Source organism: Dromiciops gliroides, chromosome 4, assembly GCF_019393635.1.
Source record: "Dromiciops gliroides isolate mDroGli1 chromosome 4, mDroGli1.pri, whole genome shotgun sequence".
In the NCBI taxonomy this organism is placed as follows: domain Eukaryota; kingdom Metazoa; phylum Chordata; class Mammalia; order Microbiotheria; family Microbiotheriidae; genus Dromiciops; species Dromiciops gliroides.
Genome location: NC_057864.1, coordinates 425490773 through 425517566, shown reverse-complemented (window position 1 = coordinate 425517566; position 26794 = coordinate 425490773). Strand labels below are relative to the sequence as shown.

Below are 26794 nucleotides of genomic sequence, written 5' to 3'. Positions count from 1 at the left end.
AAAGTAGATAGACTTTCTTGCATTATAGGACTGCATGTGTTGTCTTTACTCTTTAATAAATACTTAAAAGCCTAAATTCTTGCTGAATTAACAGTAAATCTTAGCTAGTTTCCTCCAAAAACTGGGGGGGGGAGGGGGGAGGTAAGGACACACATTAGATTTTAAACATCACTCCACTCTAAACAGAAAAATAGAGACCCCCTTGAAGACATTTATAAAATTTCTACCCGCATTAGCAACTTCCATCTTCCCTCACCCAATGTTTGTTAAATTAATGGGTTGATTTAAAGTATAGGGCTCAGAAATCAAGTCAGTTGGGGAGCTTGATAGTAACTGCCACTTTCAAAACCAAGGCAAGTTAAACTTTGTAGCCTTGCATATCTCAGGCTTATTATTACTCAGAAGTAGAAAGTCAGCTGGGGAGGAATGATAGAGGACCAGGCAGCAAAACAAAGGGAATGCTGTTGTATCCTCATTTAGCAAAATGTAGTTACACAAATGTCTTAAGTTAACTGTTGCTCATAACATGAAAAGGTGAATGAACTCAAATGAAAATGCAGAAGAAATTGTAAAAAAAAAATTTCAAAACTGGAATCGTGGTGGATTAGATTATTTAAAAGAAATACGGAGAAGAAAAAAAATTGTGTGTGTGTGTGTGTGTGTGTGTGTGTGTGTGTGTGTGTGTGTGTGTGTAAACAAAGGAAACTCATTCTGAATTAAACATATGCAGAGCCAATTCAATTAACTTACCTAAGTACACTAGCTGTTGAAGAGCGAGGCTGTCTCTGATTTTTTAAGGCACGAAGTTTGTCTCCCTGTGTCATGGAGTTTTTAATTTCCAAGTCTACATCATCATCGGTACTCCCCTGGAAAATAAAAAACAGTATAAGATTTATATAACAACCATCCAGAGTAATTTTGCTTCTTTCAATGTCCTCTAATATACCAGTAAAGTCCTAAAAAATGTCAGTTATATCAGCTGTATATTTATTATCAGGACATGTAAGCATCAAATTCAAAAGCAGAGGAAGCGCACACTCTGTGTGTAGTGTGGAAAGAATACAGCAAATAGAGGAGAGTGTCCAGGGACTCAGAAGACCAGAGCTGAAGTCTCACTTGCTGTATTTTAGACATGATGAGATGAGATGCCTGCAGGACATTCAGTTTAAAATGTCATCCACTATTACCTGCCCTTTATTCGTCCTTTTGGACTTGTCTTTTAAAAATCTAAGTTCCCTAAGCATCCACATCTACCTCTTCAGACAGCTCCCCATTTTCTTCTTCACTGAATTTGTTTCTCTTTGTAGCTTCAGAATTTTATTCTTGAGCCATAGTACATCTACCATGGTAACTTCCTCTGGAGAATTTTAAGCCATAGGATCCTACCTATTCATCAGCTTCCTTTGTGTTATGGAGTCCTTGGAGCAGAAGGACCTCTTTTAAGAATAATGAATAAAAAGATGACCTATAAGGCAGGAGTTCTTAACCTCCTGGCTGTTGAATATTTTGATAATTGTATTCTAATAAAATTAGCTTCTTTATAATCCTATGCATTCTTATACATTTTAAAAACATTTTTCTTAAAAGGAGTCTGTAACACAAAAGAAGCTGAAGAAATTCTTCTCTAAAATATCTGGTAAGAAAACTCCCTCTACCAATGGAGGTCAGCAATTACTCTGCAACTGAGAGAGTTGTACTTGGGTTGAACAACTTGTCCAGGGTCATAAAGCTAGTACATATGACAGGCAGAACCTGAACCCAGGTCTTCTTTTGGACCTTCCTAAAGTTCCAGTGGCCCTTTGGCCCACTCTACCATGCTGGCTCTCATGCATGACACTTGCCCTTGTGATGCAAATGAAGCCAAACAAGCTATGGCATCAAACGTAAATTTAGGCACTGAAAAATAATGAAGGCGGTAGCTAGGTGGCACAGTGGATAAAACACCAGGCCTGGATTCAGGAAGCCTGAGTTCAAATCTGGCCTCAGACACTTGACATTTACTAACTGTGTGACCCTGGGCATGTCAATTAACCCCTTTGCCCCGCCCCCCAAAATGGAAAAGAAAGCAACAGAAACATAAAGAAATGACACATGAAAATTTCTAAAAAGGAGAAAAGAATGAGATATGTGACTCATATGCAGCATGAATATGATTTTTAATGAAAAGAACATTGATTTGGGAGTAGAGCAACCTGGGTTATAATCCCTGGTCTGCTGATAATTTCCTTTGTGACCTAAAATAAGTCATTTCTGAATATTTCAGTTTCATTTGGAAAACAAGGGATTGAGCCAGATGCTCTCTAAGACCCCTACCATTTTACTATCCTGTGGTTATTGGAATATCATACCTGCAAAAACCTTGTAAGACAGGGGCATCAAAAAAATGCATGATTATGTCAATAACTTGCTTGGAATGATAAGTGTAAAGGAGGGGAAAGAGAGGAAATAAGCTAGGGAAAGGGACCTGGAAAATGTTATTGAAAAAGGAATCAAATATATATACATTAGTAAAAATATCACATTACATGTAGGATTGAATTTCACGTGTAAATACCTCTTCCAGAAATAAAACTTTGTGCACTCAACATCTCTAGAGGGGTTTAAAAATGAGTAAACTATCTGTTCTCAGATGAAATAGTTAATTAATCTGTCTGAAAAACAGGGAGCTAAATCAAATTACCTCTAAATATCCCTTTTATTTCCATGATTATACACTACTAAGAAGAGTGTCAAAAACATAAGTTAGGAACCTACAGCATGTTTTAAGACAAATCCTGGAGAACTTTAAGAAGATATGAAATAAGATTTTCTTTCTTTTTTGTTTTTTTGTTTGTGGGGCAGTGAGGGTTAAGTGACTTGCCCAAGGTGACACAGCTAGTAAGCGTCAAGTGTCTGAGGCCGAATTTGAACTCAGGTCCTCCTGAATCCAGGGCCGGTGCTTTATCCACTGCGCCACCTAGCTGCCCCTGAATAAGATTTTCAAGAAAGAAATGCTCCTCTTGGTCTTTGAAATTATGGTATCCTGACAATTTGTAAATAAAGTAGACCTTTTGGTATTTTCATAACTCAACTCCCCTTCCTTTCCTTAGATAGAGGTTGGCTTTGTATCAAAATTTATTTTATGTAGAAATGTCATATCAAGGTTTCAAGATAATTTAAATGACTGGCCAGCTAATATAAAAATCTTTAGTATAAATAACGTTTACAAAATCCTTAACATCCGGTCACTATGTGAATAGTGCTGAGATGAACTTTACAACATTAAAAAAGGGAAAAGTTTTGTAAGTATTCTCCAAGAGGAAAACTGGGACACAATTCTTCCTGTCCTTCAGTAAGTGCTATTAAGCACCCAATGTGTCTGTCAGGCACTAGGAATACAAAAACAAAAACAATCCCTGCTCTTACTGCTCTTAAGGGACTTATATTCTCTTGGTCAAAAAATACATGTACACAGATTAAGTATAAAAGACATTCCAAATAAACAAGGTCAATTCAGGGGAGGGAGGGAGGCAGCATTAACAACTATGGAGGCGGGCAGCTAGGTGTGCAGTGGATAAAGCATTGGCCTTGGATTCAGGAGCGCCTGAGTTCCAAATCCAGCCTCAGACACTTGACATTTAACTAGCTGTGTGACCCTGGGTAAGTCACTTAACCCTCACTGCCCTGAAAAAACAAAAAACAAAACAACTGTGGAGGTAAGAACAATCCTTTTTACAGAAGATGGCACTTCAACACTGCTGAGAAAGTAAATGACGACCATGAAGCAAGAAGCAACCAAAGAATTTAACATTTTTCGAGAAGCCCTAATAGAATGAAGTTCCTGAAGCCTATATCAATGCAAAATAAGTAACAGGTCTTTGCTAAGCTATAACGGTATTTGATCAGGTGCAGCCTTGTTTCTAGCTGTTGATAGTTCTAAGATCCCATATGCTTATTTGTACTACTCCAGAAAACCATAATCGTGTCATCCTAAATTCTCATAGTCTCTCTAAATGATCTCTCCTTTCAAAAACCCCAGAATTACTGAATGGCCACATCTGAAATTTTACCTACAAGAAGTACTAACGTATAATTGATTTTGATTTCTTTCCCAGGCCCCCTCCTCCATGTTGGCAAGTATAACAATCACTTGTAAAAGCAAAAAAAGATTTTCCTAGGAAGAATAAGGGAAAGAAGGAGAAGGGAAGAAGGAAGAGAAAGAAGATGACAGAAAAGGAAAGGGCACAATGAAAAAGAGGTCATATGAACAGATGCACACATTAATTATTCAGATACTTTACAATCTATTAATATTCTACCAATCCATTGTCCAGTTATAGATTGATCTTCTACAAAAATAAAAGCCATTTTTTTAAAAAAATAGAAGCTTGGTGAACTTGAAGTCCTCAAAAGAGTGAAAAATAGTCATTTCCCAAGTTATCAGTGACTTATTTAATGTAACTTGTGATTTATAAAGTTCTACATTACTTCACGCTAAATATTTTTTCTCAATTATTGAAAAAATGCATTTGTATCTTCAGAAGTCTTTTTTCATAACTATATAGTTTTAATCCATCCTGTGAAGGGCTTAATAAGCACAATCAGGAAAATAATGAAAGAGTTCAACATAAAATTCTCCAGTTCATAACCTGATTCCTTCCTACCTTTCCAGGCTCATGAATTCACCTTACTCTCTTGCCATGTCTTTCATGATCCAGTGACCCAGATCTCCTTCCTATTCCTCCCACAAGACATTTTCTCTCCTAACTTTATGCATTTTCACTGGCTTTCCCTCATGCCTAGAACTTTCTCTTGAGTCATTCTCCACCTCCTGACTTCCTTCAAGTTTCACCTAAAATTGCATCTTCTATAAGAAGCCATTCCTGGTCCCCTCTTAACCCTAGTGCCTCCCTTCTAAGATTATCTCCTGCCTCTTTCCCTCACTAGCTGTGTGATCTCATGTCACTTATTCTCTCTGGGACTTAGATTCTTCATTTGTAAAATAAGGGGTTGTAAGACAAGATCTCTAAGATTTTTTTGTTGTTCTTCAGTCATTTGTTTATGTCTGGCTCTGTGACTCCATGTACCATAGCACATCAGGTCCTTCTATCCTCTACTATCTCTCAGTCTGTCCTTGTTTCCAGGACACCATCTATCCATCTTATCCTCTGCCATATCGTTCTCCTTTTGCCTTCTATCTTTCCCAACATTAGGGTCTTTTCTAATGAGTTCCATCTTCTCATTATGTGGCCAGAGTATTTAAACTTCAGCCTCAGTGTTTGACTGATTTGACCTCCCTCCTTTCCAAGGAACTCCCAAAAGTCTTCAGCACCACAATTTGAAAGCATCGATTCTGCAGCCCTCAGCTTTTCTTATAGTCCATCTCTCACAGCCATACAGTGCTACTGGAAAAAAAAAACATAGCTTTGACTATACATAGCTTTGTTGGCAAGGCATTGTCTGTGCTTTTAGTATGCTTTCCAGATTTGCCATAGCTTTTCCTTCCACGGAGCATGGGTCATCGTCTGCAATGAACTCTGAACCTAAGAGTATAAAATCTGGCACTGCTTTCATTTATTCCTTCAACTGGCCAGGAAGTGATGGGACCAGTTGCTAAGATCTTAGTTTTTTTATATTAAGCTTCAAGCTAGCTTTTATACTCTTCTCTTTCAATCTCCTCAAGAGGCTACTTAATTCTCCTTCACTTTCTGCCATCAGAAATTTAAGATTTAATATTCTTTAAATCAGTGATGATCCTCATTCCTCAAGTAGGTCACTTCCACACTTATCACGCATGCTACTAACTCTGATTTTACTCGGGAAATACAATATAAAGAAGGGTCTTTAAAAACGTCACTTTTTAACTTTTCCTCATCATCTATTTTAATTTCAACTTCCACCACCGTCAATTACAGAGTTTTAAAATTCACACTTTTGCCTCTTAACTTCTTCCTTTCAACATCTCCCTTCTTTGTTCATATTCACAGAGGTGACACAGGTTATAGTGTGGGACTTAGAGTGAAGAAGACCTTTGTTTGAATCCTGCTTCAGACACCTGCTAGCTGTGTGATCTTGGGAAAATCATTTAACCTTTCTCAGCCTCAGTTTCTTCTTCTATAAAATGGGGGAAATAACGGCACTCACCTCACAGGGTTGTTGTGAGGTCCAAATGAAATCATATATGGAAATCACTTTGCAAACCTTAAAATCACTATGTAAATGCTCCCTTATACTTTGACTTCCTATTACAATTTCTGTTTAAAAAGACAAAGTCTTCCCTGACTTTAATTAATTAATTTAACTTAACTACTGGACTTCATCCACTAAAATTCAGTGCTATGAGAGCCTTATGTCCTGTTATGTTATGTTTGTAAAACAGTAACAAAAGACCCAAAAGGAAGAGACATAAGGATAGTGGTAGAGATAATTTACCTCTCCATATCTGTCCAACGTTTGTAATTTGGAATAGCTTCCACCAATCGACAGCTCATCCAAACTAGATAGAATCTTGTTTATACTTCCTTCGCTGGATGGTCTGTTTTTCAGCTTGGAACGATAAATGTCTCCTTGAACCCACAATGATGCTTGCTTTCTGTTCATAGAAAAGAAAAATAAATAATTTTTAGAATAAGATAGTCATTCAGAAGCTTATTATCTGCTAGCAAATGAGATCCTATAAAGGTAAAAAAAAATTATGGAAAGAAAACAAATTAGATGGATCATAATTAAAATTTTGGGATTTAAGAAAATGTTGCTTGTTTTCTGAAAGCCAAGATCTAAGATTTTTAAATATTCCATATTAAAATATATACACTTTTCAAATTATGAGATTGACAGGATACCTATGTCACTAAATTATTTCCACGGCAACTGTGACCACAAAGAGATGAGTATTCTGTGTACTGATAAAACTATGCTTACTGCCTCAAAGAGGGTGGAGGAGAGAGAAGGAAGAAGGGATAAAATTTGGAACTCAAATTTTTTTTTTCTTTTTTTGCGGGGCAATGAGGGTTAAGTGACTTGCCCAGAGTCACACAGCTAGTGTCAAGTGTCTGAGACCAGATTTGAACTCAGGTCCTCCTGAATCCAGGACCAGTGCTTTATCCACTGTGATCTAGCTGCCCCTGGAACTAAAAATTTTAAATATAAATGTTTATTCAGAAGCAATGCATCTAAAATTAGAAGGGATGCAGAAAGCTGGAAAACAATTTTTTTATGGCCAGTACTTCTAATAAAGGCCTCATTTCTAAAATATATAGGAAACGAAATCAAATTTATAAGAATCCAAGTCATTCCCCAATTGAGAAATGGTCAAAGGATATGAACAGGCAGTTTTCTGATGAAGAAATAAAAGCTATCTATAGTCATATGAAAAAATGCTCTAAATCCCTATTGATTAGAGAGATGCAAATTAAAACAACTCTGAGGTACCACCTAACATCTATCAGATTGGCTAATATGACAAAAAAGGAAAATAATAAATGTTGGAGAAGCTGTGGAAAAATTGGGACACTACTACATTGTTGGTGGAGCTGTGAACTGATCCAATCATTCTGGAGAGCAATTTGAAATTATGCCCAAAGGGCTAGAAAGCTGTGCATACCCTTTGACCCAGCAATACCACTTTTGGGTCTTTTTCCCAAAGAGATCATAAAAAAGGGGAAAGGACCCACATGCACAAAAATATTTATAGCTGCTCTTTTTGTGGTAGCAAGGAATTGGAAATTGAGGGGATGTCCATCAATTAGGGAATGGCTGAACAAGTTATGGTATATGAATGTAATGGAATTCTATTGTGCTGTAAGAAACAATGAGCAGGAGGAGTTCAGAGAAACCTGGAAGAACTTGCATGAACTGATGATGAGTCAGATAAGCAGAACCAGGAGAACATTATACACAGTATCATCAACATTATGTGTTGATCAACTGTGATAGACTAGTTTTTTCTCACCAATCCAATGGTACAAGAAAGTTCCAAAGGACTCATGATGGAAAAGGCTCTCCAAATCCAGAAAAAAAAAATGAACTGTGGAATATGGATGCTGAGTGGACCATACTATTATTTTTTGGTTTTGGTGCTGTTCTTCTCTTATAACATGACTAATGTGGAAATATGTTTAATGTTATTATACACACACACACACACACACACACATATATATATACATATATACATACATACATATATATATACATACACATTTATATATATACAAAACCTATATCAGATTACCTGCTGTCTAGGGGAGGGGGGAGGGAGGGGAGAGAGGGAGAAAAATTTGAAATTGGAAATCTTATCTAAACAAATGTTGAAAACTAAAAAAATTAAATAAATTTTTAAAAAATAAATGTTTATTACAAAAAAAAGTAAACTCAGTTTTAATCAGAACTTTCACTCGCAAATGTTTCATTAATCTGTGTTGAGATGTATCTTTTAGAATAACTGGTGATCCAGGAGAGAGAATAACAAATAAAACAGATTTTAGGATGGTTTTTACTACCTTGAAAGCAGGAGAGCCAACAATATCATTTATTTCTTAAAATGAGAAAATAAAAATTTTAACTGTAGTTCACAGATGCCGGTCTGGAACATCTGAATATACCAAAAACAGTATTGTACCAGAAAAAGAGTTAAGAATTGAATACTGATATTACACCTAAAAATTTTATTTGATTATTAACTGTGCATGAAAATATGCAAGACACATATAACTACACAGGTCCAGTCACCAACCATAAAGGAACAAATCTTTTGGCCTCAATTAGGTTTTTCCTCCAGGGGGAAAAAAACTATGCTCTCAAAGTTCTTTTGTAAACTTTTTCTTAGATAAACTGAAGGTCACTATAATTGTTCTTCAAGATGAAGAGAGCTCTGGAAGAATAAGCCCAGTGATAATTTTGAATTAATACACATTCCCAGAGGTAAGGCTAATTAGTATAAAGAATCAGATTCAGGTTTGTTTGTTTGTTTTTTAATGGTCTATAGTTCATCATGAAGAATATCAATTTCTACGGCTCCTTTAAACTTAAAAAACTATTTGCTGGTTTTGTTGCTGATACTGCTATTTTTAAGCAATGGGAGATGGAAGTGCTTTTACTTATCTTTAGAGCTGGAAGGACCCTTAAAGATCATCTTCATTTTATTTCATTTTTATTTTTAAGTATTATTGATTTCTTAAGCATTTCTCTCTCCCTCCCATGTTCTCCCTCATTGAACAATTTTAAAAATGCAAAATAAAACCCTCTGCATGGTCCAGCAAACAAATTCCCACACCGACCACATCCAAAAATGTATGTCTTATTCTGCATTTTAAATCCATTTCTCTGGCAGGAGGTGGGTGGCATGTTGTATGTGGGGACCAATTTTTAATTGGGGAGTGTTAGCTAAGCAGCTTGCCGCAATATTGGGGCAAGGAAGGAGACTGGCAGCCTCCCTCAAAACAGAACAGGATTTATTTTAACAAGAACAAACTTTAAAAAAACACAAACAGGATCAGTAGGATCAAGGGAAAGGAAATAAAATGGGGAAAGGGAACTTATACAACCTGAAAAAATACCCCTGCCCAGGAATCAGCTGAGAATATGCAGCAGAACTCCTGTTGCCTTCCAGCGTCCAGCTAGAATGCCCAATTCTCCTCCCCGAATCCCAGAAAAACCCCACACAGCCCCAGCCAATGGGATGGCCGCTCTGACAGTTATATGACTGCCCTCACTAGGCTTCCAATCATCATAATTTTGACAGTCCCATGTAGGCATTGGCGAGTAGTGATGACATGAGGTGCCAGCGCCATGGCAACGGCTACAACCAGTGGGTGGAGCACTGTGCGGTTTGCAGAGTCCCAGGCCAGTGCGCACCGAGGCATTAAAACCTCAAATAACAATTAATTCTTTACATTTATCATGTGAGAAGAGGAATTCTTTCATTTTGTCTTTTTATCTCTAGTGTTCAGCACAGTGTCTGTGTTCAGTAAGCACTTATTAAAGACTTTTTGAATTGAATTGAATGGCATGCATCAGTGCCTACATGAAAGTTAATATGAGACCATACAAACAACCTTGAAAGCCTAAAAAATTCTGATCAAGACAAGGATCAGCCAGAATTCCAGAGGATTGATGATAAAGCATTCATATACCTGCGTCCTGAGAAGGGATGAATTAAAGGTGCAGAATGAGACCTTTTTTTGGACATGGCCCAATGTAAAAATTTGTTTTGACTGACTATGCATATTTATTATAAGTTTTTTTCAATGGTGGACAAAGGAGAAAGAAAAGAAAAAAGAATTTTGTTAATTAAAAAAATTAAAGTTTAATTTAAACATTAAAAAAAGAAGCTGCCTACGGTCTCAATGCTTATATGGAGTTACTTGAATCTTTGTATATTTCATTAAAACTTAACACAGTGCTTGGCAGGGACCATTCAAACAATTAACAAAGAGAAGCCTAATAAAATTCCAGGTGGTGTATAACCAACAGATGGGTTGCACTGGAAAAGTTCAGTTGTAAGTTGATGATTTTGAATTCAGAAAACATTTTCTCTTCCATCTGGAAAAAAACTTATAAATGTTGGTTGGGTTCCTAGACTAGTTCACAAAAGCCTGTTTAAATCATGATAAAGTTGAAATAATATATATTTACAAAGAAAAAATATAATTAGAAAATAACACTTGCTAACATACAGTACACACTTCCAGTACATCATGAGTTAAATATGCTTATTTAAGTCATAACACCAAGAACACATCTTCTCTGGTCCTCACAACATAAAAGGATTTACGCCTCCCACCTTCTGTTCACCTCAGCAGGGGCAAGACACGAGCTTACCACCTTGATAGGGATGGGGAAAAGGGATTTCACACAATCTCGGTCAGTTAATTTGTTACACTTCTGATGTTTAGGAAAGGGAGGAAAGGTTGGCATCCAAATAAATACGTTAAAGAAATGAAGAGAATAGTCAATTTCTCAGAGATTAACTTGTCTCCAATCCACTTACAAGGTTTTCTGCAATAGTTCCTGCCTCCACCGCTTGCCTCCTAGTTACTTCTGTATTATATTATAATGTTTATTAATAAGTCTTCTCTTCTCTCATTATTCTCTTCTATTTTACTATTGTTATGATGATATCATAATTAACAACAGTAACAAACACTTAGTGTTTAAAAGTTTGAGGAGTGCTTTTATATACATTATCCCATTTGAGTTTCACAACAATCCAGTAAGGCAGATGCTGCAGATACTATTATCCGCATTTTACAGCTGAGGAAACTAAGGCTCAAAGAAGTTAAATGACTTGCCCCCAGTCACACAGCTAATAAGAAGTAGAATTCAAACCCAGACCTTCCTGACTCCATGCCTTGCAGTCTAGCATGGCACGCTGCCTCCTGGAATGTGTGCCTACAGGCCTGGTCTGGTTCTTGACTCTGTTCTCCAATTTTCTCTTGCAAATGCAACCTCCAACAACCCAGTTTGTCTCAAGACAAGTCACCATACCTGCCTGGGCCTCGGTTTCCTATGTGCAATTAACAGGAAACAAGATCTGAAAAAGGACTCAGAAATAAAACCCTCTGGTCCCTTCTAGCTCCGAATCCTACGATGGCATAAGGGGAAGGTGAACTAGTCAACTATCTGAGTAAGATGTAACAAGCAGTAGAATACAATGAAGAATACTTCTGAATATTATTTTTAATAAATAATCAGTTCCTGGGGCAGCTAGGTGGCACAGTGGATAGAGCACCGGCCCTGGAGTCGGGAGTACCTGAGTTCAAATCTGGCCTCAGACACTTAACACTTACTAGCTGTGTGACCCTGGGAAAGTCACTTAACCCCAATTGCCTAAAAAACAAAACAAACAAAAAACCAAAAAATTTTAAAAAAATAAAGGTAATAAATAATCAGTTCCCCCAAATTCCATCCTCAGTGGCATCAGGGTTATTCATTTTATGATATGTCAAGTCACATGTATTACAATGTAGATTCAAACCTCTGGAGAGTTCTAAACATAAAAGGGGACACAATTTTAAAATCTTGCATAGGGTACCTGTCTCAATTCAGTGTAGATTTATAGCAATGGTAGAATCATAGGCTCATACACTTGAAGCTGAAAGAGACCAGACAGGCCATCCTATCTAACCTTCCCATTTTATGGACAAGGAAACTAAGACCCAGAGAAGTTAGTTATTTGCCCAAGGTCACACAGGTAGAAGGTAGCAAAGCTGGGGTTTGAACCCAGGTCCTTTTGACTCCAAAACTTAATGATCTTTCCCCTGCACTATACTGCTTTCTTATGAAAGCTTTAATAGAATTTTCAAATTGAAAACCCTAAAGTATTCATGCCGATACTCCATTTTAAATTTCTTTTCCCCCAGAAATTATCTGAGCTAGTGCTTAGTTAGTAGAATTAGTTACTTTTTTTCAAGGGGGGGGGGTGATTTTTTTTAAATAAACCTGTAGGGGCAGCTAGGTGGCTCAGTGGATAAAGGACTGGCCCTGAATTCAGGAGGACCAGAGAACAAATATGGCCTCAGACACCTGACACTTACTAGCTGTGTGACCCTGGGGAAGTCACTTAACCCTCATTGCCCCACCAAAAATAAATAAATAAATAAAATAAACCTGTTATCTTAGGCACAGCTATCTACCAATGAGGAGACAGTGGAGATAAGTGTGAACCACTAAACAGCTGTGGCTCCTATGGCAAATGGAAATGGTGGAGATGGGAGAGGGGAGAGGGGTGGCTAGCTCTACACAACCCACCTTTCAAAGACCATAGGTAACCTCTATTCAATGTGAACAGTGTAAGAATTTCTCTAAACTCAGATACTTCATTTGACTGGTCCTTCATCTAGTGCTGAGATCATGGGAGCATATATTTTAAACTGGAAGAAGCTTTATAGCTGATCTATCTAATTCAACCTAGTTGACCTTCTCTTTGGATATTGCTAACTATTACCAAGATATGGAGAGTCTCGATTTCAAAGCTAGGGGGAGAGTCTGAGGCGATACAGTCAAATCCTACCTAACAATCTTCCACATTTCCAATAAGCAGTTATCCAAACTCTGCTTGACAATCTCCGGGGAGGAGGATTCATTACCACATGAGTCAGCATAATCTCCTTTTGACGAGATCTAGTTGTTAAGAAGTTTTTCCTTAAATTGTACCTAAATTTTCCTTTCTTAGAACTTAATTTTCTCTCTTCCTGGAAAAGTGTCTTTGAAATCATCTGAAATGTATACAAACACCTCTCTGTCTCTGGCCCTCCCAGAACTTGGTCTTTTTCACTTTGTACCACTATCCACAACTAAATTATGGGCCTAAAAGCCTCATCATACCCTTTGATATCTCTAAAGTAACCATGAGAGACACAGGGCTACTAGACACATCTGTTCTGAACCCCAAGTTGAAGGGACAGGGGAGAGAGACCAACAACCAGTAGAATCATGCATTTAGAGGTAAAATGGCCCTCTGAGGTCATCTAATCCAAACCTCTTCATTTTATAGATAAATAAAATTATGCCCAGAGAGCTTATATGATTAATCCCACAGAACACAGAATCCAAACAGTAGCTTTCCTTTGTACATGAATTGCTTTAAAAAAAAAACCAAAACCTTATACTTCAAACTAATGAACAAAAATATGTGGGAGTATGAGAAGGAAATTCTAAAAATTTCCTGAAAAAATTCTTTTGAGCAAAATTTTCCTTTGGTAGTTGGGATTTGTTTTGGGCTTTTTTCTGTTTAAGGAAATAAAATAAGTATTATAAAATATCCTGTGGGTGAGTACTTTACATATAAGTCAGCAAAAATTAATCGGCTTGTAATATAGTCACAGAATCAAATTATTAAGAGACATATGAAGAGGCATCCTCACACAGAACAGAATCAATTAAATGGGGTAAGGGTGGGGGGGAGAATGGGAGAGAAAAATTTCCCACTGTCAAAAAACAATACATGTGGGGCAGCTAGGGGGTGCAGTGGATAAAGCACTGGCCCTGGATTCAGGAGGACCTGAGTTCAAATCCAGCCTCAGACACTTGACACTTACTAGTTGTGTGACCCTGGGCAAGTCACTTAACCCTTATTGCCCCCCCCCCAAAAGCAATACATTTGTTTTTATTTGATTACTTTGTGATATAGAAGAAAAGTCTATTAACCACTTGAAATAAATGTTAAATGAATATCTGTGTTCTTCTGTTCTTATATTGTCATATCTGAAATCCATTAAGATATTTAAATTTTTTAATCTTGTTTTTTCTTTTTCTTAAATAAACCACCCCTGAGTAAGCTGACTGATAAGTGAACAGGCATTTGGCTTGAATTGGCAATGAAATCCACATCTGTTTCTTTAAATTACTGGCCTGAATGAGAAGAGAAGAGCAAAAATATTTAAATATGCTCCAAATCAAATTTTAATTTGGTTTAATTCCTAGACTCCGAGTGAAAGGCCTCCTGCTGGGCTCATTCATTTTCCTACTACCTATTCATTCACCTAATGGGAGACAAACAAAAACTCACATTTACATAACACATTAAGATTTACAAAGCAACTTTCCTCACAATAACCATACCACATTGGCATCAAAAATACTGTTATCTTCATTTTATAGATGAAGAAACTAAGGCTCAGAGGCCTGAAGTAATTTGTGCAGCCCTACAACCAGGAAGAGTTAAAACCAAGGTTCAAACCTGAGTCTCTCCTAATTCCAAGTCCAATATTCTTTCTACTGTACCACGACTCCTCTCAAAAAAAGGAGGCAGCATGGCACAGTCACAAGATCATTAAGTGTTAAGTCATGAGATCTACATTTGAATCTTGGACTATGTTACTTATTATTTGTCTACCACCTTCTGAAAAAGGCTCCATTTCCTCTTCCATAAGTGAAGTGGTGAGACTACACGGCCCATAAAGTTCCTTCCATCTCTAGAGCCTATGAGTTAAGTGTCTAAACTTGAACCAGCATGTGCCCAGAAGAGTCCAATAGTCGATAACATTTTGTTATGATAATCAATATCGAAAAGATAACAGGATAAAAACTAGTTGCATCAAATAGATCAGGAAAAAGGAAAATCAGTTCAATTAAACACTTATTAAACCCGTCCTAGTGTGCAAGGCAATGAGTTTTGGGGAGAAACAAAGACAAAAATGAAACAGTCTCACTAAAAATTAAAAAATTTTTAAAAAAGGGGGGCAGCTAGGTGGCGCAGTGGATAGAGCACTGGCCCTGGAGTCAGGAGTACCTGAGTTCAAATCCGGCCTCAGACACTTAACACTTACTAGCTGTGTGACTCTGGGCAAGTCACTTAACCCCAATTGCCTCACTAAAAATTAAAAAAAAAAAAAAATGAAACAGTCTTACCCTTCAGGAAGCGTATACTACTGGAGACTTCAACATATAAACAGAAAGATATAATACACACTAACTTGAAATTGGAGGGAAGAAAACCTGGAAAGATTTACATGAATTGATGCTGAGTGAAATGAGCAGAATCAAGAGAACATTGTACTCAGTATCAACAACACTGTGTGATGATTAACTGTGATAGACTCAACTCTTCTCAGGAATACAATGATCCAAGACAATGCCAAAACACTTATGGTGGAAAATGCTTTCCACATTCAGAAAAAGAATTATGGAGTCTGAATGCAGATGGAAGCATACTATTTTCACTTTTGTTGTTGCTTTTTTGTTATTGTTCTTGTTTATTCTTCCTTGGGTTTTTTTTTTCTTTTGTTCTAATTCTTCTCGTACAACATGATGAATGTGGAAATATTTTAACATGATTGTAATGTAAAACCTATATTGAATTGCTTGCTGCCCTTGGGAAGGGGAGGGAAGGAAGCATAGGAGAAAAATTTGTAACTCAAAAAAAAATCTTTACATGTAATTGGGAGAAAAAATTAAAAATTAAATTATGAAAATAGAAAAAAGAAATTAGAGGAAGACTAGTAATTTGGGGGTGGAAGAAAAAGATCATAAATGGCTTTGTGAGGAAGGTGGCACTTGAGATTAAAGTAGAAGGAACTTAAAATGGAGAAAGCTAGAGATTAAAAACTAAGTGAAAGGACAAAATAGGACTCTGCTTTCTCCATCATTCCTGGGAAATAGCTCTCTGGAAGGAATAGTCAATAGTTGTCAATACTTTCCAGAATCTTATCAAAGAGTCTCTTTTATTTTATCGAATTTTTTATTATGAATTTAGTCATTAATAAACAAAAACATTTCAATATACAAAGAAAAACAGGGAAAAGAATTATATAAAAACTGAATTTCATAATTTGTTTTTGCATTTCAAATATTCTACACCTGGGTTTTTTTTTCATCAAGCATACTTGAAAGTATCTATTTTATTCAAGTTCCATGTTTTCCCATTCTATAAAACTATATATTCAGTTTTGCAGAATAAGTTATTTTTAGGTGTAGTTCTTTTTATTTACCTTTTCCCTTTCAGTTATATGATACTCCAAGATTTCCTTTTTATCACTGTACTTCCTGTGAAATCTTGTGAAATCCTGACTGGTTTCCTTGTGCTTGATCTCTTTTTGCTGACTTTTTCAAGATATTTTCTGCAACCCCCAAACTCAAAAACCTCTGAATTTTGGCTTTGATATTTCTGGGTACATTCAATATTAAGTTTCATTCAGGAGATAATTTTGTGATTTCTTAAAATTATTTTTAAATTTTCACTTTGTCCTCTGGATCTAATAGTTCTGGGAAGTTTCTTTTAATATTCCAAGTTTCAAGATTTTTTTGTTTTATCATGCTTTTCAAGAGTCCAATATTTCTTAAATTATCTCTCATCCTGTTTTCCAGTCATTTGTTTTTGATAATAGATATCTCAATGGGTTTCAAATGATTTAATCTTTTTACTACTTCTTTTTGCTTCATTGAATCAAGTTCTCTTTGTTCTATTCTTATTTTCAGTGTTGACTCCTTAAACAAGATTGTTCACTTTTTCCTCAAAGTTTTTTCCTCCTTTTCCAAGAGAATAAATATGCAATGTCATATTTTTATCTCTTCCTGCATTTCTTCCATATACTCCTGGAGGCCTTGTTGCCAATTGATTCTTTTTCCTCTAATTATATAAGTGAATGTCTAGGAGCTATTTTCTTTCTCTGGGATTTTATCATGGAAATTTTTTATACCTATAGTATTTTTTCATTGTAGTGGTTGTCTTCATGTTTTCTTATATCTACAGTATTAGTGCTTGGATTAGGAAGTTGTGTCAAAGCTAGTATTTGCCCCTTATAGTACTGTTGTATGGCTTAGCTAGGTCTTTCCCCTACTGCATTCTGAAACCCACTGTCTGTATTCCTTGGATGGAAGGCTGTCTGGAACCAGGCCCAGACATCTTCTACCACCCTGACTTAGGCTATTAAGTTCTGGTCTGCAGTAAGGCATTATATTCAGCGTTGCTACCAAGCCCTGCCCATTGCTGCAGTTTATAGCTTCCAACTATCTTCTAGAGTCTGGTCATGTTGGCATCCATTTTCTAATAATAGTCCTCCCAGATACCGACACTGATACCCAGATACCCAGATCCTGACTAGTGGGGCAGCCAACTTCTTCATTCAGGTCGACCAGAGTATCACCAAGTTTCTTTTTGCAGTCACCTAACACTAGTATTGGTCTGTGGCTTCAGACTAAGGCTCTTGGAATCACCGCATAGAACACAGTATAGGCTTCCGGTTAAGCTCCTGGGAAATTCAGAGACCCTATTCACATTGTCCTTAGTCTAATCTCCTTACGCAGTTCTAGCAGGAAGCCTCGATCCCTGAGAGAGGCCCTCGCTTCATATCCTATTTCCTACTGCTATCTTTTGTAAGGCAGAAGAACTCAATGGTTCAATTCTTTGATTCTGCTGTTTCATGTGGTCTTCTTCATTGTTAGAAAGTGTTACTCAGGGGAGCTAGGTTGGGCTGCAACCCTTTATGGCTACATTTTAACCAAAAGACTCCTTTACTATAAGGTTTAGACCTTTAAGAGACATCAGAAGCCATCTAGTTCAACCCACTCATTTTACAGATGAAGAAACTGAGACTCAAATTAGTGGTCACTTGCTCAAGATTATCCTGAGAATTCATGGCAGAACCAGGACTACAGTTGAGGCTTTTCCCTTATCCAGGGCCTTCCCTCTTACCTTCCATTTACACTCTATGTCTTTTATTTGTACATAATAATTTCTATGTTGTTTCCCCATTGAATGTGAGTTCGTTGAGGGCAGAGACCATAGCTTTTGCCATTCTTTGAATCTCCAAAGCTTAGAATAGTATGCCTAGTATGCCATACATAATAAGTGCTTAAATACATGTTAATTGACTGACTTAATGAATACTGTCAATCAATCAACAAGAGAATGTGCCAAGAAGTGTTAAAGCACTAGAGATAGAAAATAAATTAAACCATCAACCTCCAACAGTTTACAAGTCTAGGAGGGGAGACACATAGACAACTGAATAAATAAAGTCCATACAAAATAAACACAAGGCATCAGGAGCTTGAGCTGAACTCTAAAAGAAATTAAGGCTTAAAAGAGACAAAGGCAAGGCCATAGGCCATTTTAAGCATGGGGAACAGACTGCACAAAGGAGATGTGAAATGAAATGTTATGTGGAAGAAACAAGAAGAATCTACTTTTCTACCACACTAACACTAAGGTGCCATAAGGGAATCCAGCCCTCCGGGTCTTAGGAGAAAGAAAGAAGAAACCTCTTAGGTGATGTAGCCAAATTCAGTCTTCTTTAAACAAAGAAGAGGCTATTGTGTACAATTTTTTTCCCAAAGTCATTCAAGGAGTGACATTGACTAAATACAAAAGAAAAATCAAATCTCTTCCTTGATGATAGAATTAGTATCAGAAATTGAGAGGAAAGGCAGTGGCTAGGAAAAGGATAAAAATTCAGAGTAAGATGAAGAGAGGATAAAGAATTTAAAAGTATTTAAAATTAGAAAAAATGAAGATGAGCATATCCATTATCAAGCTCAGACAAAAGTTATTTTTGTACTCATCCCACCAAAAATAGCACCACAAGAGCAAGTAATAAATATAAAATGAGAAGAAAATCATCATGGAATATTTTCCAGGTTAACAATTTCTTAGCTGTAATGATTTTACAATGAAATCCTAAATCTTTCCTTCAAAGCAGGTATCTGTCTCCAAACATGACCAACAACAAGGACTGCCCCTTCACCTTAACCTTAAAGGCAATGTAATTCAATAGAATCTGCCTTTCATTTTCTTTCTTAACACCAAAATATAACTTACGTCTAGTTAATATGGCTTTGTCAGAAGAATCTCTTGGTTTTAAGTTTCTACTACTGAGGAGAGGGCTAAGGAGCAAAAGAAAAATAACCAAACTACAACAAATTAAGGCTTTGTTGCTATGCTCGAAAGTTTCCCCAGGTTACTCTCCATCGTTGCAGTACAGACTTCATACCTGACTGCAGATTCATAATTGGCCACCACTCAGCTCTCTCTTTCAGATTAGAACTGAAGTGGTTTATTTATTTCATGGTTGGTTTATTTTTATTACGGGCTTCTGAGTCTCTCGTTTTTGTACTGTTATTAACAGAAGTTAAAAAGCATAAAATAGATGAGGAGGAGAAGAGATAAAAGAGAATTGTAGGCAAAAGGAAAAAACCTCCCAGATCTCCAAACAGTTCTAAAACTAAAGCCCTGATTCTGCTGCAAAACTAAAAAGTGAAACTTGAAAAGCAACACTTTTCACTCATTCTGATTAAAAAGGCTCCATCTTGCCCAAATCTAAATGACTTTGCTGAAACATGAATGTGAAAAGCTGAATAATATGTCAAAGCTGATTTGTGTGTTGCTAAGCAATGCCATCCCCAAATACTCCAGACAAAAAGAAGCACTTCATGCAAATGTCCTTTTATTGACAATGAAAACCACTCTTGGCTTTTACTGTTGGGTCTGGTACCTTTTAAAATCTCCACCTCAAACACAAAGAAGTAAGACACTATACTTTAAAGTATTTCACATTTAAAATCATACCCCCAAATGTTAAAACTTCTTGTTTAAGATACTCCATAAAACATGCTATATTTTATTTCTAAAAATGACAATACTGGCCACAATCAAAAGGTTACATACTTGGAGCTGTCTTTCACAGTCTTTTTACCTTCACATACTTCAAACTTGTTGGGAGACTAGAGAAACTCATCAGCAAGATGTCTAGCCAGAGAAAAGCCAGTAGCCACTAAAGTTAATGGAATTTGGCCAAGCCAATCTAATAAGATTTTATGCACATAAGGTGCTAGGGATATAAAGACTAAAAAAGAATTCCCCACCTTCAAGGGGTTTAATTAATCAATAAATCAATATTTACTAAGCACCTACTAAGTGCTAGGCACTGGCTATACAAAAACAAAAGGATAACAATACCTCCCCTCAAGGGTCTTATAAAAGGGGAAACGATGTGCATATTATAGGAATATGGTAGAAACGAGACCATTTTGGGGGGAGGCACTAGCAGAAAAGGCCTGACATAAAAGTGGTGCTCAAGATAAGACTTGATTGGTAATGGAACAGTCTGTGTAAGGAACAGCAAAATCAGGCTAGTATGAGATGTACTGAACTGCACAGAGATAATAACTGAATCCATGGTAGTTGATGAGCTCTCATCAAGTGAAAAAGTATATTGAGAGAAGAAAAGAGTACTAAGAACTCTATCTCCACACCCACAGTTACAGGGCGTGAAACGGATGATAATCCAGCAAGAGTCCCCCAAAAGAGCATTCAGACAGGTAGGAAGAGAACCGAGAGAAAGCAGGAGGGTCCCTAAAACTCACTGAGATGAGATCAGGAGGGATGAGGAGTGACAAAAGCCCACTAGGTTTGGCCATTAAGAGATCACTGATAACTGGAAATAGCAAAGGTGGTTGAGTAGATGAGGCTAGAAATCAGACTACAGAGGGCTTTAAAAAAGCAAAAGAGGGGGGAGAAGTGAAGGCAACAAGTGAGGACATCTTTTCTTCAAGGAGTTTGACTGAGAAAGGGAAGAGAGACATAATATGACGTGGTCTGCCTAATCTTGCCAAAATTCTAGAATGAAATCCTCTTTTTTTCTTTCTATCACACCCTCAATGCTTGTGGATGCCTAGTCCCCTATTCAACTCTGATTAAAACTTTTTTTCTTTTTTCTTTTTTTTTGGGGGGGTGGTGGGGCAACGAGGGTTAAGTGACTTGCCCTCAAACTTTTTTTCTAACCAGACCCAGTAAATGGAGGGCTGGACCTGGAGTCAGGAAGACCTGAGTACAAAGCCTGCCTCAAACACTTATTGCCTGCCCCAGGCAAGTCACTTAACTTCTATTTGCCTTAGTTTCCTCAACTGTAAAAATGGGCATAATAATAACACCTACTTCATAGGGTTGCTAAAAGGATCAAAACAAGATGATATTCATAAAGCTTTTGGCACAGTTTCTGGCACATACGAGGCGCTATGAAAATGCTTATTCCCTTTCTCCTCTAATCAATAAAGTAGTCTATTCTTTGACCTAGTCACAAATATGCTGTTCCTACACACTTCAACCACACGGTATCCCTACCCGTCACTAGAGAAATGAAACAGAGGTGCTGGGAACCTCTGCTTTACCATGGTTTTTGGAGACCACAGTACACATGTTTTCTCTACATTATCTGGTGATGACAACACACAAGGGACAGAAAAAATTCTTGGGGCTCAGTTTCCCTTGGTAGGCAGGTGGTAGCTAATAGCATAAAACTGCTATAGCTAATGGGTACCCCAGAATGTGGGAAAGTGGGCTGCCGTTTGGAAGGGACAGAGAAGGAAAGGGTGTAACTAAAGTTAAAGTCCAAAAATATTAAAACTGGAGATTTTGGAAGGGAATCTTATAGAACTGAGAAGCTAGAGGAAAAATTTTGTGTTTAGAAAAAGAAAACAGAAAGAAGTGCAGGAGCTGGGGTAGAGGCCAGGCAGAGAAAAATTACTTTATGAAGTTCCTTCTAGCTGTAGGGAAGAAACAAGCAGGGAGGGGGCAGCTGGGTGGTGCAGTGGATAGAACACCGACCCTGGAGTCAGAAGGACCTGAATTCAAATCTGGCCTCAGACGCTTGACACTTACTAGCTGTGTGACCTTGGGCAAGTCACTTAACCCCAATTGCCTCACCAAAAAAAAAAAAAAAAAGAAAAAGAAAAAGAAACAAGCAGGGACTAGATATGGTGACCTGCTGTCAAGCAGTGGAACACTTGCTACATCTTGGGCACCCTAGCATCTCGCAAAAATGTAACCGTGATGGCAACTTTGCTGCATTATTAATGTCATTGTTAAAAAATTCCAATTTTTAAAAAAGTAATTAATTATAATCATCTTCCCTAGAACTTTATTTACATAATTCAGACAAATTTAGTGTAAGCTTTTTATTACCCCCCAAAAAAACTAAACTGAGTCTTAGAAAGGAATGAACAAGGAAATAACATAATTTGTGCAGGCTTTGGGACCACTGCTTTCTATATCAAGATTTCTAATAAATATATCTGTTTTCTCTAAAACAGAATACTTATTCAATACTGATGCTCAAGGAATTAAAAATAATATTAGAATTTCATTTCTTCTTAAACAGAAGTTTCATTATTGCTCCTAAATAAAGAAGTCAAAATTTATAAAAGTAAATATTAAAGTCAACATTTAAAGCAATTACTGGTAAATGGATTTCCAATAGAACAGGTAAGCCTAATCTTCTTATTATTCCAGCAAATTAAACAAAAGCAAGTTTTACTTGATTTTTTTTAAAAAATTATTTGGTAAGCTCCAGACTTTGTTGTATTTGCCTTCATTTACATTTACAAATTTCAGAAATACATAGACAATTTGACTTTAAACCATAAAAAATCTTTATGAAAGTCTTAATCCTTTTTCACAGCATCTGAATACATTCATTAAAAACGACATTACGAAAGTCACACAGCATGAATCAATTATAATTAATTTTCCTTCAAACCTTCAGTAAGGATTTTCCATTTTTTTCATTTTCTTCTTTTTTTATTCTCTATTATTCTTTCATCCTTTTTTCTGATTATCTAAAATGACACTCAATAGCTATTTTAGCCCAACCCTAACATTAAATTCTGAATCATGTCAATTCCACTCAGAGACCCATTAAGATCTATATATGCACAACGGTTTAGCATTCATCAATACTTTTCGGGTGAAGATGAGTTAGTGACAACTCTCCTACACTTAAGTATTAAAGCAATGTTTCCAATTAAGGAAGAATGTTGAATAACATAGAATTGATTGGAATATAATATAAAAATTCATGACATCACAGCATAGCACTAACTATTACTGAGGGGCAAACTGCTGATTTATGGAAGTTAAGAATCAAATAGAGAGTTCAAGAGAAATCACTGCCCTCTGCAGAGGACTTCATTGATGGTGAGTCCCCGCAAGATGATAAGGCACATGTGAAATGTCCTCTGTTCTCAGGAGACAGAATTTCTTTGAAGTGTTCAAGAAAGAAACAAGATGGGGAACTAGAAAAAGTCCGAGTATTTAGTGCCATGTAACTTGGATTCCAAGTCCAGCTCTGATATTCACTAGGAAATAGCCAATAAGCATTAATTAAGTGCCTACTTACGAGCCAGGCACAAAGGTGAGGGACTATGGCACAGTAGTGGCCTCAGATTCAGGGGGAACTGGGTTCAAGTGCTGCCTCTAACATAATCTAGTTAGGTGAACCTGGGGAAGTCACATTCTTTCAGTATAGCTGACAGTTCTCTAAAACTATCAGCAGCAATTGACAGAAGGAGCTCCTTACACGAAAGGACATAACCAGTCTAGACAAAATAAAATATGCCAGGCTCTTTGTTAGGTGCTGGAGATGCAAATACAAAAAGTTGTATAGAGGATATGCATTTAATAAGAAAATCAAGTCATTACAGAATATACACTTGAGTGACTTGAGTAACAAGAAACTCCACCTCCCAAAAAAATTGCAAAAACAGTCATCTATGAATTATCAACCATAATTCCAGAGGACTAAAGGAGAAAAAGAAGAATACTACCCATCTCCAGACAGAGAGGTGATGGACTAATATGCAGAATAAGACAATTTATTTTTGGACAAAATCAACATGGCAATTTGTTTTGCTTCATTATACTTATTTGTTACAAAAGTTTTGGGTTTTTTTTTCTTTTTTCCCTCAAGGGAAGAGGGAGAAAAAATAAGTACTTGACAATTGAAAAAAAATTAATTTTAAAAAGGTAATATGTCCTGTTTTGGGCAAGCTGAATTTGCCTATTCCGTCTAATTGGAGATGTCTACCAGGCAGGCAGCTAGAGATCTAATACCAGAGGCTAGCCACTGTCAAGAGAAGGGTAAAAACAAGAGAAATAGATGCTGGGGTCCTTTGTAACTGAGATGACAGCAGAAGTCATGGGAATTAACAAGATCATGGATAAAATGGAGAACAAAGAAGAGATGGTCTAGGAAAGAGATCTGGGGTACATCCATGAATAGAGAGCAAAATAACAGATGATGCCCCTGAAATGTTACTGCAAATGAGCAAAAGGGTTAGGGGTTAGTCCAACAATTAGGAACAGAGATAACAGAGCAGTGTCACAAGAATCCAAAGAAGGTAGAATGGTGGCAGGAGAGGGTGATTGATCAATATTGTCAAATATTGCAAAAGAGGTCAAGAAGGAGGAAGACTGAAGAAAAAGGTAGGGGAGGGAGACTGGATTTAGCATAAAGAACTCAATGGCAGGGTGGCTAGGAGGCGCAGTGGATAAAGCACTGGCCCTGGATTCAGGAGGACCTGAGTTCAAATCCAATCTCAGACACTTGACACTTACTAGGTGTGTGACCCTGGGCAAGTCACTTAACCCCGACTGCCCCGCAAAAAAAAAAAAAAGTCAATGGCAACTTAAAGGAGGGTAGTTTCAGAAGAGTAGTGGGGATGCCAGCAATTGAGATGAGAAAGTAGAAAAAATGAAAGTAGACATGTTATTTATGTCACCTTAGGCAAATAACTTGACCTTTCTAGGATTCAGGGTCCTCATCCATAAAATTAGCCAGATTGACTCAGTAATCTCAGTGATCTTCTAGTTCTAAATCTCTAAGGGCTCCTTTTAATAATAAATGCTATGGGGGGCAGCTAGGTGGTGCAGTGGATAGAGCACTGACCCTGGAGTCAGGAGGACCTGAGTTCAAATCCAGCCTCAGACACTTAACACTTAGTAGCTGTGGGGGCAGCTAGGTGGCGCAGTGGATAGAGCACTGGCCCTGGATTCAGGAGTACCTGAGTTCAAATCCGGCCTCAGACCCTTTACACTTACTAGCTGTCGCAAGTCACTTAACCCCAATTGCCTCACAAAAAAACCAACAACAACAACAACAAAAACACTTAGTAGCTGTGTGACCCTGGGCAAGTCACTTAACCCTAATTGCCTCACCAAAAAATAAATAAATAAATAAAAATAAATGCTATGATCTCAGGACTCACAACAGTTAAGTCTCAAGAGGTGATCTAATGAAATAAAAATGATAAACTGACCAAAAACCTTAAGCCATGAGCAGAGCTAAGGATAATTATAATCAACAGGAATGAACAAAAAGAAAACAGTTTATGAGTTCAGTAATTTATCTATCATGCCAATTAAGAGCACTAAATCCTAGAACAGGGAAAAGGTCCCTAGGTGGAATCTATAACCACTTAAAAGAATAGAGTCTAAAACTCCAGACCAAAAAAAACAAGTGAATAAAAAATTTCAGTTGTCCAGACTATAACATATAGTTAGCTATACAACACAATGAACTGGTCCATCAAAGCAAACCTATCTTGGACAGATATTGGAGATGAGAAATAGATAAGGGAAAGAGTAGGCAGGATTGCATTTGGTAAATTGTGTGCTTTTTTAAATGATCTCAAGATTCTCTCCAATACAAAATTCTAACTTTTTATCACCCACATTCTTCAAAGGCTGTTATTCATGTAACTACCAATAATGGAACACTACAACCTTCAAAGCCTCAAAATTCAAGGTCACCTAAAGGGCAATGGAAATATTGTGGCCCTAAGTATGTTGCAACATATTATAAATAATACCATATTTCTCAGTGGCATAAAACATGTCCCTTCTCCCTCACCTATCCAAATCCTACCCATTTAGCTCAAAATTTACCTCTTTTCTGAAGGAAGTAATGATCCTATTAGTTGTTAAGGCTCTGTTCCTTCTCAGATTGCTTTGTATTTATTATGTATGTATATGTTGAATCATCAAATAAAATGTAAGTTCTTCAAAGATAAGGACTGTTTAAGTTTTTGCCTTTGTATTCCCAATGCCTGGCAGGGTGTCTTACCATAGGCACTTATTTTTTGCTGAACTGGACTACGATCCGGATCTTCTCTATGAATCTTTCTCTAATTAGTATTCCAGGTCTCCTTCAAACTCCAGCTTATAAATATATTAGACACAATTTAGCACTCAGTTATGTAGTTTTGTATTGTTCACCATTTCATGTATTCAAAACAAAGGAAAGGCTTAGATAGACCAGTCAGTTGGTAATATATGTATCATTCATGATGGCTTGAATTAATCTGCCCCTAGATAAGATAACCATATGATAAAGATGCCTTCCTTCCTAAACAAGACAATATGCTGTTAGTAAATACTTCTATTTAATAAGTTGGTGAGCACCCAGAAGAGGTCAACAAGGTTGGTGAATGACCTTTAGTTCATACCATTTGATGATTATTTAGGAAAAGTCAAAGATGTTTAGCCTAGAGAAGAACAGACTTGAAAGAGGACATGAGAGCTGTCTTTAATTATTTGAAGGAT

The 26794-nt window shown here is 36.9% G+C and overlaps 1 protein-coding gene across 4 annotated transcripts in view; it reads right to left on the bottom strand.

Moving 5' to 3' along the window:
* CDC14A (cell division cycle 14A) overlaps nt 1-26794 on the bottom strand; it is a 230831-nt gene that overhangs the window by 41252 nt on the left and 162785 nt on the right. For all 4 annotated transcript variants that reach the window (XM_044003007.1, XM_044003006.1, XM_044003004.1 and 1 more), the window contains exons 11-12: nt 6412-6571; nt 751-866 (exon numbers count right to left, since the gene is read on the bottom strand). In XM_044003007.1, coding sequence (XP_043858942.1) covers nt 751-866; nt 6412-6571 — 276 coding nt within the window. The remainder of the gene's footprint in view (nt 1-750; nt 867-6411; nt 6572-26794) is intronic.